Source organism: Manis javanica, chromosome 15 (assembly GCF_040802235.1).
Source record: "Manis javanica isolate MJ-LG chromosome 15, MJ_LKY, whole genome shotgun sequence".
Lineage (NCBI taxonomy): Eukaryota > Metazoa > Chordata > Mammalia > Pholidota > Manidae > Manis > Manis javanica.
This window is the reverse complement of record NC_133170.1, coordinates 9432754-9449838: the sequence shown is the minus strand read 5'-3', so window position 1 is coordinate 9449838 and position 17085 is coordinate 9432754. Positions and strand designations below refer to the sequence as shown.

The following is a 17085-nucleotide window of genomic DNA, read 5'->3' as shown; positions in this document are numbered from 1 at the left end:
CTTAATTACCTAGCAGATATCAGAAATAATATTTCTTAGTAAAGGATTGTTCCTCTAGTAATTTAGAAACCTTTATCTAACTTCAGAACAGAGAATCCCTTAATTACCTAGCAGTTATCAGAAATAATATTTCTTAGTAAAGGATTGTTCCTCTAGTAATTTAGAAATGGTATTTCAGGCAAACTAGCTTGTCATATAAAATAAAATTATGGAAATCGTAGGCAAATGTTCAGATAAAATGGATTTAAGTTTAAGGCTAACTCTTTCTGGGTAGAAGTCCCTAGGAAGGCTTCGTCCAGTGAGTACCACAAGGACATGCCAGCAAATGAGATTATCTTCAAAGGTAAAGAATTGCTGCCCCAAATAACTCCTTGGAGGAAGTTAAAGAGAAATTTTAGAATCTTTCTGAGACATTGATGTATTCCAAGGAATTCTCAATTTTGATAAACTTTATAAACTGCCAAACTGACTCTCTCATTCATCTTCTTATGTTAATAATAGAAAGACACAAATACGTGTCATTTTATCGCTAACGATAGTTTATTACTATTTGCCGTTTCTTCCCCTTCCAGAATTTAAGATCACAGTTGATTCTCATTGTTTGGGGTAATTATGTTCTATAAAGTTGCCATGAACACTGTGAATCTGCAAGTATTGAACCCCTGCTCCTGGGGGAAGCACAGGCTTAGGTACCTGGGAACCTCTGCTCACAACATTTTCATCGACCAATCAACACCTCACCTTGTTTTATGTGTGTTTCTTGTTAAAGATACCATATTTGATATATACTGTTGATCCATTATCACTGAACTCCCAGCCAGCAGTGCTGTAACTCATGCCTGAATGAAGCTCGTATAATAACATGCACATTTTTCTTTCTGTAAGGCACATTACAGCCTTCCTGTGCAAAGGAAGTCCAGAGCACTTTAGCACTGTGCGTGGGGGGCCTTTTTAAACAGTGATATCACTAACTGTACAATCTGCAAAAGGATCCTTGTTTGCAGTGTGAGAGCTGAAATGAAAAGGCGGAGCACCGCCTCGTCCACCCCTAGCTGGGACCACACGGTCAGGTGACTCCAAGTTTTCGCTGCTCTGTGAAAATCCACATATGACTGCCAAAGTGCCAAGGGTATTGATTTGGGGGTTAAAAATACATTCGACTAAGTCAATTCACAAATCTGGAATCTGTGAGCATTGAGAACTGACTATATATTCTTGGTCCCCAGCTGCCTCTCCCTTAAGTACACCCATTTTTGGCCTTCTAGAATCCTCCTGCGCCTGCTTTCCTGAGGTGAAGTCTTTAATAGGATTGTTACCCTCCCTGGTGCTGACGTCACCTAATAACTATCCCTCTCTGCAGGGAACATTTATGAGCCAGCAGGACCTGGGTAAGTGAACTCAATCGCATTTAAGAGGCCACAGCTGATAGGATACTGTTCCAGAGATAATCATAATTCTGTAAAATTGGATGGTTCCTTAATCATACAGAATGGAATGTTAATGGAATGACAGCAGAGTGGTGGGGTGGACATGAGATGAAATGGGGGTAAAGAAGACACATTTGTGATCTCACATCACATAAGGGACCATCTACTCTAGAACGGAAGTTTTCTTCTGAAACCCATGGTTGTAAACTGTGTGCTGTGACATGTACAATTCTGGAATTCTGTTTGATGTCGGTAATCTCAGAGTGTAAAAGGCCACAGCCCACGTCCCTTGGGTCTGCACAAGCATTTCAAGCTTCCATCTCAGTGTCCAAGGAGAGACGTACCTGCTGATTGGCCCCAAGTGTTCAACTGGGCTGGAGTTGAGTAACCATCACACCACAGGAAATCCCTGGTCTTGGGAATACCTCCCCCAGGAGCTGACTGGGTAAGAAAGCAGGTTCCATGCCCGCCTTTCCAGTGTGGCCAAGATTCTTCAGCACGGTTTGGCTCTGCTGTCTATTGTTTAAAGGTCTTTCCTTATGAAAAGATGATCTCACCAGAGCCTGCTGAGATAAAGGCTTGCTGCCCCATCCTGTGCTGGGGAATATGAGGTTATTTCAGGGATTCTGCCCCCAGCTCTGTAAATCTATACTTTGGACTAAAGCCCAGCCAGAGAAAGGAACATTCCCTTGCATGCATTCCCTGAAAAATAGTCACATATGCTCAGACATGAAGAACAGCGAGGCTGCCTGGGCAGTTCCCCACAGTGCAGAATTTCAGAAATGCCTCCGCCTCACCAAAGTGAGCCGCCTGAACAAAAGGAGGTAGAAAGAGTGAGAGGAGACAGATGTTGGCTGATTTCTCAGCCTCTCCTGCCTTTCATCCTAGCCTCCCTCCCTCCAGATGTTCTTGCTGAGCTCCTGGGAGCCTTCTCAGCTTACTCTTTGGCCTGCTCCCCAGGGAGCCGTATTCAAGCAAGTGCAGTAAATGCTGCAGAACCAACGAGAAAGATGGCCATTTCCCAGCGATGTAACTTTAGCTTTAGTTTATTTTCTAATAATTATGAAAATTATTACTTCTCTTAAATTACAAAATTGTTGGGCTCATTGCAAAGGATATTGAAAAATGGAGATAAGCCACAAAGCAAGCGATAAGTCTGATTCCCACCATTCAGATACAATCATTGTTGACATTTTTGTTGTTCTCTTCTAGCCTCTCTATGTGAATCAGTATAAATACCTATGTTTCTAATGGAATTATATTGAGCATAACGTTTTTGTATATAGACTTTTTCCTCAAGTGACAATATATTCTTAATATTTTGCCATGATATCACATGCCTTCAGACCATCATTTTTAAAACTAGATTTTATTTTTAGGGAGTTTTCAGGTTCAGAACAAAGGTACATGGAAGGTGCAGAGATTTACCATGTACCTCTCAACCCCATGCATATAGAGCCTTCCCCCATTATCAACAGCCCCCAGGCCACTGGGGATTGACGTGCATTTGATTGCATGGACTTGAGCCCATGGAGTGCCTGAAATCCTGTCATTTAAGCCATGACTTTTTAATAGCTGCATGGTCTTATAGCTTCATAATTCTCTTAACCAATTCCCATTGTTGAATTTTCACAATATTTCCAGGGATTATATTTAGAATATGTAGAAAGCATTTAGCAGCTGGTAGCCATGGACCAGCCAATCAGAAAGACACCAGCCAGTCAGATCAGAGCTGGGTTCTGGAGGCCCCAGAAGGTACCAGGCATAAACCTTAGTTCAGTGTTGGAACAGCAGAAAAGTCTAGAGGAAGACCCAGGAGGCAGAGAGCATATTGTAACAATTCTTATAGTTATAATGGTGCAAATGTTCTGAATATCAGAACATTTATCAATATTACAAATAGAACAGCCAGGAACATCTTTATAGAGATATGTTTACACAGATCTCCGATTATCCCTAGACACATAGTTGCTGCATCAAAAGATGATACATTTGTAGGGCTTATGTAGTTCCAAATGGTTTTTCAAAAGTTAAGGCAATTCATGCTTTTACCAAGATTATTATTATTATTTTTAACCAACTTTACCATTAAAACCTGTGGGCTGTAGGGTAGGTTTTCTGAAACTCAGTTCCTCTTAACCTAGCAAATCCACTTACAGGTATATACCCAGGAAAATACTCTTGTATGTGCAAAAGAGGCATGGACATGGACATTCATTGCAGTGTTCCTTTATCTTTTTAATTTTGGTATCATTAATGTACAATTACATGAGCAACATTATGGTTACTAGACTCCCCCCATTATCAAGTCCCCACCACATACCCCATTACAGTCACTGCCCATCAGCATAGTAAGATGCTGTAAAATCACTACTTGTCTTCTCTGTGTTGCACAGCCCTCCCCGTGACCCCACACACTATACATGCTAATCGTAATGCCCCCTTTCTTTTCCCCTCCCTTTATCCCTCCCTTCCCACCCATCCTCCCCAGTCCCTTTCCCTTTGGTAACTGTTAGTCCATTCTTGGGTTCTGTGATTCTGCTGCTGTTTTGTTCCTTCAGTTTTTTCTTTCTTCTTATACTCCACATATAGTGAAATCATTTGGTACTTGTCTTTCTCTGCCTGGCTTATTTCACTGAGCATAATACCCTCTAGCTCCATCCGTCATTGTAGTGTTCTTTATAGTAAGAACAACAACAAAAAAATTAAATATTCAGAAATAGGGGGAATGGATGGTTTAAATACTTTGTGGTAATCCATAATATGAAATATTATACAATGATTAAGAAGAATGAGGAAGATGTATAAGACTGACATGGAAAGTTCTAAGACATATTGAGATAGAAAACCAAGTTGTAGGCAAGAATATGCAGTATGAGCACAGTAATGTTATATAAAAAAAGTGTTTGAATATGTAAAGTAATGTATATATGTATACATAAATATCTGGGAAGAATACACATCAACATATTGACACCTGTGAAGAGAAAAATAGGATTGTAAGGCATGTTAAAGTTTTTCTCATTATCTAGTCTGTATATTTTTATAGCGTTTTAATTCTTACAATGACAAACTGTTATGTGAATTTTAACAATGTTCTTAACAATATAAAATAAAAGATTAAAGTTAATTGTTTTCCTTTTGTCTTTTGTTTTGTTTTCTTTTCTTCTAGCAGAACAGTCCCTTCCCCCCAGCCTTTAAGCGAATTCCAACATAAATGAAACCTAAGATCAGGGCTGCTCTCACGACAAACAAGCTTCAAAGGCCTGAGATCTGCAGACACACAGGCCCCACAGTGGGCTGAATGCTCTGCTGTCACTGACTTGTAATCCTTAGTAATTTTTTAATAAGGGGCCCTACGTTTCACTTTGCACTGAGCCCTGCAAATTATGTAATCAGTCATGACAGTAGATGAGACACAAGTCTATGCAATCAAAAGCCCATCAATCCTCGGTAGATCCACAGCGTGTTCATTGCACAGTATTTCTTCCCAGGTAGCTTCCTGATTTCAGAAGAAATTCCCTGAGAGTCCAGGTTAAATCAAAATCTGCATATGACATAATGAAAAATTTTAACCAGAACTTTTGGCTAAAACTGAAATGCACTATCTTCTTCTTCTTGTTATCTCATCTTGGAGGAGATAGGATAGCTGATGTTTCAGGAGAGGAAAAATAGGAGAAAAATCTATATTCTACTTTTTTTTTTTTTGCATTAGCAGAAAAATTTAATTTTCTTCTCATGGCTTACTTAGTGGGGCTTCCAAAGTGATTCTGTTCTTCTCATTCTGTGTCAATTGAATTATTAAGTGTTTGAGAGAAGATTTGGGTGCAGAAAAGACTAGCTGCTTCTCTGTCATGCAAAAGGGAGTGAAATGGGTCTCACAGTGCTTGTCTTGGAAAACTAACCCTACTGCCCAGAAACCACTACTTCTTCCCTAACAGCCTGCTTGGAAACCATCTGTTTCTTTCTAAACCCTGCCCGAAACTGTTGGGTTCCTATAGTGTGACTTGGGTAGTGTCATGCGCTTTGACAGGAATGCTCCCTTTAACTCCCATGGCCAGCAGGCGCATCTGTCCGCCTTCCTTTCCTCTGTTCTGAAATCTGTCCTGTACAGAAAATCACAAAAATTTCTATGAGTCCGAAAGAGCCACTTTTAACCTTTGGGTAAACATCCTGCAAGTTATCTTTCTATGTAAGGAAAAAATATAGATATGGCTATAAATAGGTATTGACATAAATGTGTTCTTCACTATTGTCTTCTTTTTTTCAACTGAAGTGTTGTTGATATACAATCTTACTTTGGTTTCAAATACACAACACAGGGGTTCAAAAGTCCCCCATATTATTAAATCCTCATCCCCTGTAGCGCAGTTACTATCTATCAACAGAGAAAGATGTTACAGACTCATTGACTATATTCTCCATGCTGTACTACCATCCTTGTGACCAACTTATATTGGTTGTGAATTACTGAGCCCCTTTGTCCCCCTCACCCTCTTCCCACAACTGTCCGAACCCCTCCCCGTTGGTAACCACTAGTCACTGAGTCTACTGCTGTCTGTGAGTCTACTGCTGTTTTGTTCCTTCTTTTTTGCTTTGTTTTTATACTCCACAAATAAGTTAAATCATTTGGTATTTGTCTTTCTCTGCCTGGCTTATTTCACTGAGCATAATACCCTCGAGATCCATCCATGTTGTTGCAAATGACAGGATTTCTTTTCTTTTTATGGCTGAATAATATTCCACTGGGTATATATACATCTTCTTTATCCATTCATCTACTGATGGACACTTAGGTTGCTTATTGTATTCTCTTTTTGTTTAATTGGTTAAAACATCAGTTAAATTATAGTTGAGTAAAATACAATGAAATTTGTCAGAAATAATATCTTCTCATCAAATTATATTTAAGTTAGAACTCCTCATGTTGGTATGTAAGACATTTCCTATTCCCTGGAAAATTTTCTTTCCTATGCTTCATTTATCTGAACAATATTTAAGTCAGGTCATACTTACTTTGTGAAACTCTCACCCCCATGTGGGCATCCTTCCAATAAACCCTTTGCTCTGGAATCCTATAGCAACCCTATATCCATCACCTAACATTTGCGATTCAACATACATTAACTGTTGTTGTTGTTTATATTTTTCTAAGTTGAAGGTAAAAACTGTCTTGGACACCCTTTTATTCCCTGCCTTATTTAGCACAGTGCCCTAGATTCAATAAGCAGCTGATGAATATTTGATAGTAGAGATGAGGATGCTATTACCAGCGCATAATAAGGGGACTACACACTGAGGTTTCATTCCTAAATATCTGTTCAGCTGTAGGTACTGCGCTCACTAATCTTGTTATGTGTGCTCGCTACCGATTTCTATAGCTCCAAGTCTGGCATCATTATTTTTTAGGGTCTAATGGGAGAGTTTGGCTTCCAAGATCTTTCCTTAATATCGTGATACCACATGGTTTTCGTTTCTATTTCTTTTACTTCCTTTCAACTCAATATCCTTAAAAACAGCGACTTTATCATTTTGCTTAAGGGCTGGAAGCCAGGGGCCTCCCAGGTGTAGAATGACTAATGATTCTCTGTGTCTTGGTGGTCAAGACCTCCGTCACCCACTATGCTTCTAGGCTGTTGCTTCTCTTTTTTGGCGCCCACCGTGTTCCAGGGACTGTACCGGGATTTTATACACAATGACTCCACTTCCCACTCACAGTAAGCCTGCGAGGTAGATGTTCTCCCCCTTCTCTGAGAAAAGGGAAGTTCACAGAATTAAATAACTTGCGATCTCTCCCTGTCCTGGTAACGTTTTAAGTGAGACACACTCAAAGCAGATTAGCTGACCTAACTACTGGCTTTATAACGATGTTAGAGAGTAAATAAAAATATTACAAAACCCTCCAAGGAAAGGTGCTCATGAACAGGTTCCGATTCCTTTGAGGATGTAAATAGATGCATATTTACTCCTTTCTAGGTTTAATTCCTGGAGTCTCTGGGCCCTCAGTGACAACTTTTGCCAACATACTCAGGGCTTAGGGTTTTCACAGGAATCAATGTCTTCCTGGATACTAAGTGCCATAGCTCGGGACTCGCTGGGCTGGGGGTGGCCTGGTGACAGGCAGGGAGGACAAGCTGGCACCACGATCATTACCCCCCCTGAGGACGTAAGGGAGGTAGTCTACTTCCGAGCACCTAGAGATTATGACATTGGCTGGAAGTAGTTCGAAGAAGCTGTCAAGGTCATAAAATCCAAGGTGCAAACATGGGGATGCCCTGCGCCTCTGGTTGCTGCTATTTGTAGGAGCTTCCTCGGTGTCGGGCACTTTACTTACATTCTCTGTAATCTTAAAAAGAGTTAACCAACGTGTGGTTCACGAACGGCAGGAAAAGCTCTGGGGTCAAATGAGCAGGAGAAACAAAGTGCCCTGTTTCCACCCCACCAAAGAAATTAGATTATTAAAGGCTCTAAAAATACCAAAATAAGCAAAAAAAAAAAAAAAACCCACATACACACACAAAACACCTTGCAAATTAAGAAGCCATCCTGAAAGCAATCAGGGTAAGAATATGTAGTGAGCAAGAGAGATGGCAACTGCAGTCCCTGAAATTTTGAGAAATGTTTGTGAAAAGAAAGGAAAGAGAGAAGATGGTGGCTCAAATACACAGAGTGAAAGATTTTTTTTTTCTACAAGAGGAAAAGACCAGATCCGCACACAGAGACCAAACAATAAAACAGAAGCAGAGCTTGAAGATGTAAGAAATACACTTACATGTCTGTTTCCTCAAAGAAATTGTGGGCTCCTTAGTGGAGTGCCACAAGAGGCACTCAGAGTTTTTGCGACTTCAGGAGAATTGATAATTCATGGAAATGATCCCCAAGAACGAACAAGGGTCTGAGTCAAGGGAGCCCAAGGAAGCACAGGGGAAAAGTGTTTTCTGTGAGCTAGAAGGAGGGTGGGAGGGGATGAGGACACAGGGATATTCTGCACGGAGAAGGGGCTGCCCAAAGGCCCTGTTTGGCAATGAGAACTCACATCAGGTGGCCTCCATCAGTGCAGTCACGTGGGAGGCTGGGTCGCTGCTTGCAGAGGGAGCCGGCAGCACTGGGGAGTCACGCGGAGCCGGCAAGGAGCTGAGCAGGACGGAAGACAGCTGCGGGAGGCATGTGTTCACCGAGTAACAGCCACAACCCGTGCAGGAGCAGCCATACGGAGGTGCTTCAGGACACGGCCCCTGGAGCCTGACTAACCAGGACTGGGTTTGAATCCCCAATCCTTCCCTTTGGAATGGTGGTAAGAATTAAATTAAGTAGTGTATGTAAACCACACAGAAGAGTGCCTTGCACATTAGGAAGCCCTTAATAAGTGTTAGCAAAAAAAATTATTAGTGTGGTTATTAAATTGTGGTGGAACCACTCACAAGAATGTTGTGACTTTTTCTTTGAGAAACACGGTCGCCTGGGATAGCCAAAGATAGGAGCGTAGTCACGGTAAGAGGCAGAAACCCGAGGCTGAAGATGGGCCCTGCAGGCACCCCGGAATCACAAGCTGACAGAGTCTGGGTCCCTAACTAGGTAGAGAACCTAGGGCAGGAGGCCCACACGGAGAAAGGTGAGACACCAAGTTTGGGCTTTTAACTGAGGAAATGCTTAGGGTGATGACAAGACCTAAAATGTCACCATAAAAATCATGGCTTCCATATATGCATTCCTTGCTGCTGACAAAATTTATTTGAGCCCTCTTATGTGCCAGCCACTCTTGTATTGCTGGGGACACAGCAGTCAACAGAACACACTAGCATCCACGTCTTCCTGGTGGCTATGTTCAGTGGGAGAACTAGCAATGGACCAGCTCGGCCCTAAATTCCTTCCTCACATCATTGCCTGCATTGTCTCAACAAAACAAGTAAGCAGGTATTACCAAACCTTTTTTTTTTCAAACAAAGAAATTAAATTTTGCTGCAAAACAAATAGCTAATACATGGCAAACCAGGTGTCAAACACCGATCTAAATCTAAAGATCATGCTTATGAAAATTCATCTTTGTGCTGCTGGATAATTTTGGTAGGTGATGAGGAAAGCCTTACGCATCGAGGCTTAGGCCTGTAAAGTCAGAATGTTTGGCCCCTCCTATGGGGGTTGAGTTTCCCCAAGAATGGTGGGAGAAGATGTGGTGCAGAGAAAAATGAGAACTTGGCACTGAAGTCCTGGAAGAAGGCAAAGAGGGGGTACGGAGGGCAGTAAGAGGAAGTGTGGACTTGAAAGGCAAGCAGGTGGCAGCCATAAAAGAGGAGCAGCCCCAATTTGCAAGATGGAGTTCTTCCTCATTCGGGCAAGGAGTGCAAGAAGTGGCAAATCCACTGTAGAAGGTCTCGGATGCTTTCGTTTCAGGTAAGGAGATAAAAGGGGCAGGTGTGGCAGAGACTGGGAGCCTTCTGTTGGAGGCTAGTAGATGACAGAGGGGCAGGCGAGCCCTGCCCACTGGGGCCTTGTGGAGGGGGTTGAAGGGCCGCATGTCCCACATTCCAAACAGAATGTCAGAGAGGGTAAGTCCAACAGCAGGCTTATCTGCCTGGGTGTGCCACACTCACTGATGGCCTCCTCTCGGCCTTTGGTGCTGGGGAAAGGTGGATCTGGCATCTCCAGAACTTTCCAGGGAGACCTGACTGAATTCAGAGGTATTTGTGATTATCCAATTGGGAGATTACCAGTATATACTAGTTCACAGCTGTACCATCTCATTATAATCTTGCCAGGAGCCTATGGTGATCAAATCCGTGATTTTTGGATCCATGCTTTAACATTTCTGAGACTCCCAAACTGTTCAGCTAGCAGGTACTGAAGAGGGTAGTCTGGGTGGTCTGGCCTACAGAAAATTCCCAAGAAGTGTAAGTTAAGAGATTTCATTGTCTGCGTTTAAAGAAGTTGATCTGTTGGCTTTGACTAATGCTTCCCCAGGTTTATAATTTTAAAAGTTTTGACGAGGCGAGGAGGGAGGAGGGATTCATTTCCATTGTACCAGTCCTTACAGGCCAATGGTGTAAACATACGGGCATGAAGGGATAGGCTGTAGTGAGGAGGAGAGGACTTCTAGTTTATAAGGTCTAGAGCGGGAGCACTTTCCAACTTCAATATGTATACGAGTCACCGGGGATCTTGTGGAACCGGAGATGCTTATTCAGCGAGTCTAGGTGGGGAGGAGGGGGGACCTGAGCTTTCTGTGTGATTAGCAAGCTCCCATGGGAGTCGGTACCACCCGTCTGCAGACCACATCGTGAGTAGGACAATATATACTCCGTAAGTTGATCAAAAGTTAGCTTCAAAAGACAGCTTGTTGTTAAGGTAAAAAGGCTATTAACCAATCTATTAAAACATATTGGGCATCAAATTTATGTATAATAATAGAATGATTGCAACATTTGTAGTCAGAATTTTCAGGTTTAAATCCTGGTTCTACCGTTGCCTAGCAACAAAACTTTGGGCAAATCCTGGGCTCTCTCTTGAGGCTCAGTTTCTTCATCTAAAAAATTAGAGATAATAAGATCCGCCTGGTCTGGCTGGTCACACAGGGACGACGTGAGGATCAAGTGAAACAACTTAGTGGAAGTGCTGTATAAACTGAAGGTGCTACACGTGTGAATAGTATTATTATTATAGTTCAAGCTAAAGAAACCTTACTAATAGCTCTCATTTCCACCAGTTTCATTTTCCTTTTTTCTTTTTTTAAATTTTATTTTAGTATCATTAATCTACAATTACATGAAGGACATTATGTTTACTAGGCTCCCCCTTCACCAAGTCCCCCCCACATCCCCGTTCACAGTCACTGTCCATCAGCGTAGTAAGATGCTGTAAAATCACTACTTGTCTGCTCTGTGTTGCACAGCCCTCCCTGTGCCCCTCCCCCCACTACATGCTAATCGTAATGCCCTCTTTCTTTTTTTCCCACCCTTATCCCTCCCTTCCCACCCGTCCTCCCCAGTCCCTTTCCCTTTGGTAACTGTTAGTCCATTCTTGGGTTCTGTGCTTCTGCTGCTGTTTTGTTCCTTCAGTTTTCTTTTGTTCTTATACTCCACATATGAGTGAAATCATTTGGTATTTCTCTTTCTCCACCTGGCTTATTTCGCTGAGCATAATACCCTCTAGCTCCATCCATGTTGTTGCAAATGGTAGGATTTGTTTTTTTCTTATGGCTGAATAATATTCCATTGTATATATGTACCACATCTTCTTTATCCATTCATCTACTGATGGACATTTAGGTTGCTTCCATATCTTGGCTATTGTAAATATAGTGCAGCAATAAACATAGGGGTGCATCTGTCTTTTTCAAACTTCCACCAGTTTCATTTTCATAATCACATGACATTGCTGAGTGTTTGCATCTGTCTGACACCGTATTAAGCACAATATGAATTATTTACTCTTCACAGCTCTAACACTAAAAGTGTAATGTTAGCTCCATTCTATGGATGAGGAAAGTAAGACCTACAACGTCTGGGTTATGCCCAGCTGCTAAGTGTTATGACCTTGGCCCGACTCTCCAAAACTCGAGCTCTTCCTCTCTGTGTTGTGTTGATTCATGGTAGCAGACACCCAGCATCATAGAAGGTGATGCTCTAGAACAGGGGCTGGCAAATTTTTTCTGTAAAGGGCAAGATGGTAAATATTTTAGGCTCTGCACATCACATTTAGGTCTTTCTTGCAAGCATTGAACTCTGACATTGCAGCACAAATGCTGTCACAGACAATATGTAAAGGAATGGGTGTGGCGCTGTTCCCATAAAATGTCATTTACAGAAGCAGCTGGCAGGATGGACTTGGCCTGCAGGCTATAGGTTGCTGATTCCTGGTCTAGAAAATTCTGAGTTGGCCAGTATGCTAGCCGCTAGCCACATGAGGCTCTTTCCATTTAAATTTATTTAAATTGGATTATAATTCTTCAGTTGCATTAGTCACATTTTCAAGTGCTCACTAGGCACATGTGGCTAATGCCACTGTATTGAACAGTGTAGCGAAGATTTCCATCACCCCAGAAAGTTTTACTGGAAAGCCCTGGTCCAGATCCTCCGTGGAGGTGGAGGAGAAGTCCCTTTTAGGTAGTTGTGAGAACAAGGAAGTTCTGAGTCCTCCCGGCTTTGTTGGTGAGCCAGTTACATGACTGACAGTGAATCACACCATCTCCTACAGCGCTGGCTGGTCAACCCGCATATCAGATGGCGATGACACCTTCCTCACCGTGCTGTTGAGGAACCTGTATAAGAAAACAGGTGAAAAGCACTTTGTAAGCTATTAAGAGCTGCAGAGACATAGGCCATCATTAGGATTCTAATTGTATATTTGAACTGTGAGAAACTGTATGGAGGCAGAATTTGTGTAGGTATCTGAATTGAGAGAAACAGATTTTCTTTTAAATCACCCAACAGAAGCTACTGGAACGTCAGAGTTATCAAAAGAAGGAAATCCAATTATTTGCACAGGATTATACATTTTGGACAGGAAAGAGACATGAAACCAGGCACACCTCAGGGGCCATTCATCTTTCAGAGCTCGGAATTGCCGTGGGAATGCTTACCACCTTCAGGAAACAGATGAAACTATCTGGATAGGAGCTGCGATGAGATTGGGCAGGTCACAGTGTCCTTCCTGAAAGAGGTCAAAGGTTTACTCTTGGTCACACTGAACATTAAGAAGGCTGGAGCATCTGGTATCAAAGCTTCCAGCCCTGTCCTGCTGCTTCTCCTTCACTGGGGTCCCCTTTGCCCTACATGCACTGCAGTGCTCCAGGACACTTGCCACAGGTCAAGGACCAGGCTCAGTTTGCCACAGAGTGATGGACCGGCCCTTGGTTGCCGAGATGATTCCAGTATCTCTGTAGATCCCAGAGCTTCTGTCCTTCTTATCACTGTTCTGAATTCCAGTCATAAATGACCTTTCTAGGAAAATCCCTACTGTCGCTTCCTTTTCTGTCAGCCTACATTCCCCTCTGTCCCTTAGGAATTCTGTCCCTAAGGGTCCTGGGGCCAGGCCACCCTCCAGTTTAGGCCCATTTACTACCATCACTTACTTGAGTATACAGAGGAAACAGATTTCTTCCTGTTTGGTACTGGGTACAACCCTTCTGAACTCTGCTGGTAATAAGAGTTATGTTTCACATGAATCCTTTTGATATGAGCTTCCTAGAACCTATCTTACACTTCTCTACTTTCTTTCCTATTTCCATTCATCTCTATTTTTCTCACTACTTAAATGTGCTAACAATTCACTTCTCTGCTCTCCAGCTAACGCTTGCCTATCAGGCTGGAAAGAAGGTTCCAATTCTCATACACAGCTGGTGTTGGAGTATATTGGCCGAACCTTTAGAAAAGCAATTTTGGAATATTTTTCTTAAACCTCCTTAAATCCTTAAAAATAAATTTCTTTTATATTTATGTATAATATATATTTATTATTTATATTATATATTATATTTATATATTATAAACATATTTATTCTATTAATAAATTAAAAATAAATTTCTTTGAATATTTTAACATCTGAATATACTTTGACTCAGTAGTTCTACTTCTAGGGAAGTATTCTAAATAAATAATAGAGATGCACTAAAAAATACTAAATGAGGATGTTAAGTACCATATTATTTATATTAGTGAAAAATTAGAAGTAACCTAATTGTCACCAATAGGAAAGAATATAACAAATATCAAATTTAGAAATGGAAAGATATAATACCAAAATATGAACAGTGATTTTGTCTGGATATCTCTGGTTAACTCTGGAGAACCAATGCTTTTTCTTTTTCTATCTTTTTTATGATGTGCATATATATCATCAGAAAGCGGTTATAAAAATGAAGGTTCCCATCTTTCTAGCCTGGCTATTTTATATAGCTCTATAATATTCCTATTCAGGAATTAAACACACATTTACAAGCTCAAAGGTCCTCACATTAACCAGAGATGTCTTTAGGGACAGCACAGCACAGACAAATCCTTCCTGTATGTATCTGAGCAGAGATACCTACAAATGACAGTCCCTTACATTTGCTGGCTGGTCTTGGAAGGAGAGGGGTTAAGGCCAAATTCCCTGAAATACATCTGCTGTCAGCAACCCAGTGTGGGGGATGAAGTTGTCAATACTGTCATGAAACCTGTCTTACTGTTGCCATTGTCCCTGCAGCGCTGAAGAAATGGCTCTTACGAAGCTAAGTGACACGATGTCTCTGCAGATGAAGATGGCTGGGAAGGAAGAACAGTTGACTGAGAAAAACAGTGGCTTTCTCCAAAATATCGATATGGCTGACAGCGTGGTGCAGAAGTAAGTCAGGGCTGAGCTCACACGAGCTCAGTTTCTGGGCTCCTATCTGGAGGCTTCATTTGGGCCATTAGGATGCAAATGATGAGATTTCCCAGTGCAGATTTGGGGTTGACATTTTCTACAATTCTTCTAATTTTGACTTCATGAATATTTATTGTGGTAGGTCCTGTGAGACAGTAAAAGGGTCTATGATCATCAACTAGGTGTACATCAGTGGACTAGAAATGTCCAAGACTATCTCAATTTAAAAACTATACTGATTGTTTTGTGCCTTTGCTATTTTTATGTGTTAAAGACATAGCCCACTTAAAATACTTTCTGCAGTAGAAGTACAAATATTCATAAATACATATATGCATTTGTTAATACATGATGAAAATATGTTCTAATATAAACCAATCACTAACAACCTTTTTAAATAAGAAGAACTTTTTTAAAGTAAGATTTTCCAGAATCCCTCATATGTCAGTAAAGATATTATATCAGAGATGTTTTAAAATGCATTTATGATTTATTAATAACAGTAGCATACACATTAAGTTTTTATTCATGTAAGCCATATTTATTCAGTCTATAGAAATGTATGGAGAGAGACCCCGTTCTATGCAGTGTAGGGATAGAGTGCTCCACACTTCAGGGTTCAAGGCCACAGACTGGGAACCATAGACCTGCACCACAGATGTATTGTAATTCATCCGGAAGTGTGTGTGTGTGTGTGTGTGGTGTACATGTATATACATATATGCACTCCAGCAAACTAATAGTCCAATAGAGAATGGGCAACTATATCAAAACAATTATCATAGCAAAGGAAGTACAATCAGGTTTTATATGTATATAGGCAAAGATGCTCAGTTCACTTACAAACGAATTAGAACTCAAATGATATACCAATTTAAGCATACCAGGATGGCAAGGATTAAAAAACTTTAATAAAACGTGGTTCTAGAAAAGGAGTGGAAAACACGCACTCTTTCTGTTTTTGCCAGAAATGTACTTGGATTCAACTTCTTTAAAGCATAATTGATAAAATGTATCAAAATCTGAAATACACATATCTGTTGACCCAGCAAGTCTATTTTTAGGGTTCGCCCGTTGATGTGCATATACACATCAATACAGAGACGTGTGAGAATATTCACGCAGTGTGAGAATATTCACGCAGCATCGTTCGTAGTAACTGATCAGAAAAAAGTACATATCCAATAATAAAGAACTGATTTCCCAATTACTATGTGATAGAATATTAATTATTTTTAAAATGAAAATTTTAAGCTCAGTCCATTCCTAATATGAAATGATCTCCAAGGTAGGTTATTAAAACAGAAAAAGAAGGTACAGAATAGTGTATATATAAATATCCTCTCACTGAGATGTAAAAAAGCATCTATTTACTTATATAAACATAGCTGCTTATTCATAGAAGCTCTGGGGAGAAATAGAAACTAGCAAAGGCTGTGGGAAGGACATCTGAGGGCTAGAGAGCAAGATGGTGTCATAGGCTTACTCCCTTCTGCATGGTCCTTTGAACCATGTGGCACTTTTTAACTCTACTTTGTAAAAGGAGATATTTATTTAGTATTTGTTTATTGTGCACACCCAGCTGCAACGGCTTTGGAACTTGGCATCTCACTGTTAAATCATTTATTGATTCGGTAATAAGTGTTTAACCTCTCTGTTCCTATTCTGTGCTGTGTACTGTGGTAGACATTATTCTCACAGAATGCAATCAGTATGAGGCTAGCAGGTGCTCCTTGGGGCCAGGAAAGAGCCCGGTGTCCTCCCTCTAGAAGTGTTTGGGGCGGGCCCAAGCTACAGACCCGGGCATAGTAACAGCATCTGTTTCAATTGTGTGGCTTGCAGTTTGCTAAGGGAATTTACCGAAAGAGACCACGTCTTGAACGGACCTGATGAAGAAGACGGCATTTTCTCTGAAAACCCTCAAAGCAACTTCCTTCACGAGGTGGAGACTACACAGTGGGTAAGGGAGAGGCTTAGATATCACCGCGGGTGAAGAGAGGAACATTGTATCTCATATCTCAAAGGGTTTCCTCCGAATAGGTGCAGGACGTTCATTTGAAACCAGAGGGACGTGAGGCCTGGTGTTGTCACGTGAGGGACTTACTAGCCTTCCCTGCAAAATGCGCATTTAATGTTATTTTTGTCCTTGGAGTTTGTGAAATAACTGACGTTTTTCACCTTACAGCAAGACACTGTGTGTAAAATTGCGCCCTGCTCACAGATCGTCTTCTAACAGCACAATCAGAGAGAGATGATCTGTTTGTTCTTAACTCAGCCTGAGCCTGTCTTGGACAGTCAGTCACCAAGCTGACATGGAAT

The 17085-nt window shown here is 41.2% G+C and overlaps 1 protein-coding gene across 1 annotated transcript in view; it reads left to right on the top strand.

Moving 5' to 3' along the window:
• The window catches only part of SMCO2 (single-pass membrane protein with coiled-coil domains 2), a 76586-nt gene that overhangs the window by 40254 nt on the left and 19247 nt on the right, over positions 1 to 17085 (top strand). The window contains exons 4-5 of the mRNA XM_073223542.1: positions 14608 to 14745; positions 16609 to 16703. Of these exons, the coding sequence (XP_073079643.1) occupies positions 14618 to 14745; positions 16609 to 16703 (223 nt within the window). The 5' untranslated portion in view covers positions 14608 to 14617. The remainder of the gene's footprint in view (positions 1 to 14607; positions 14746 to 16608; positions 16704 to 17085) is intronic.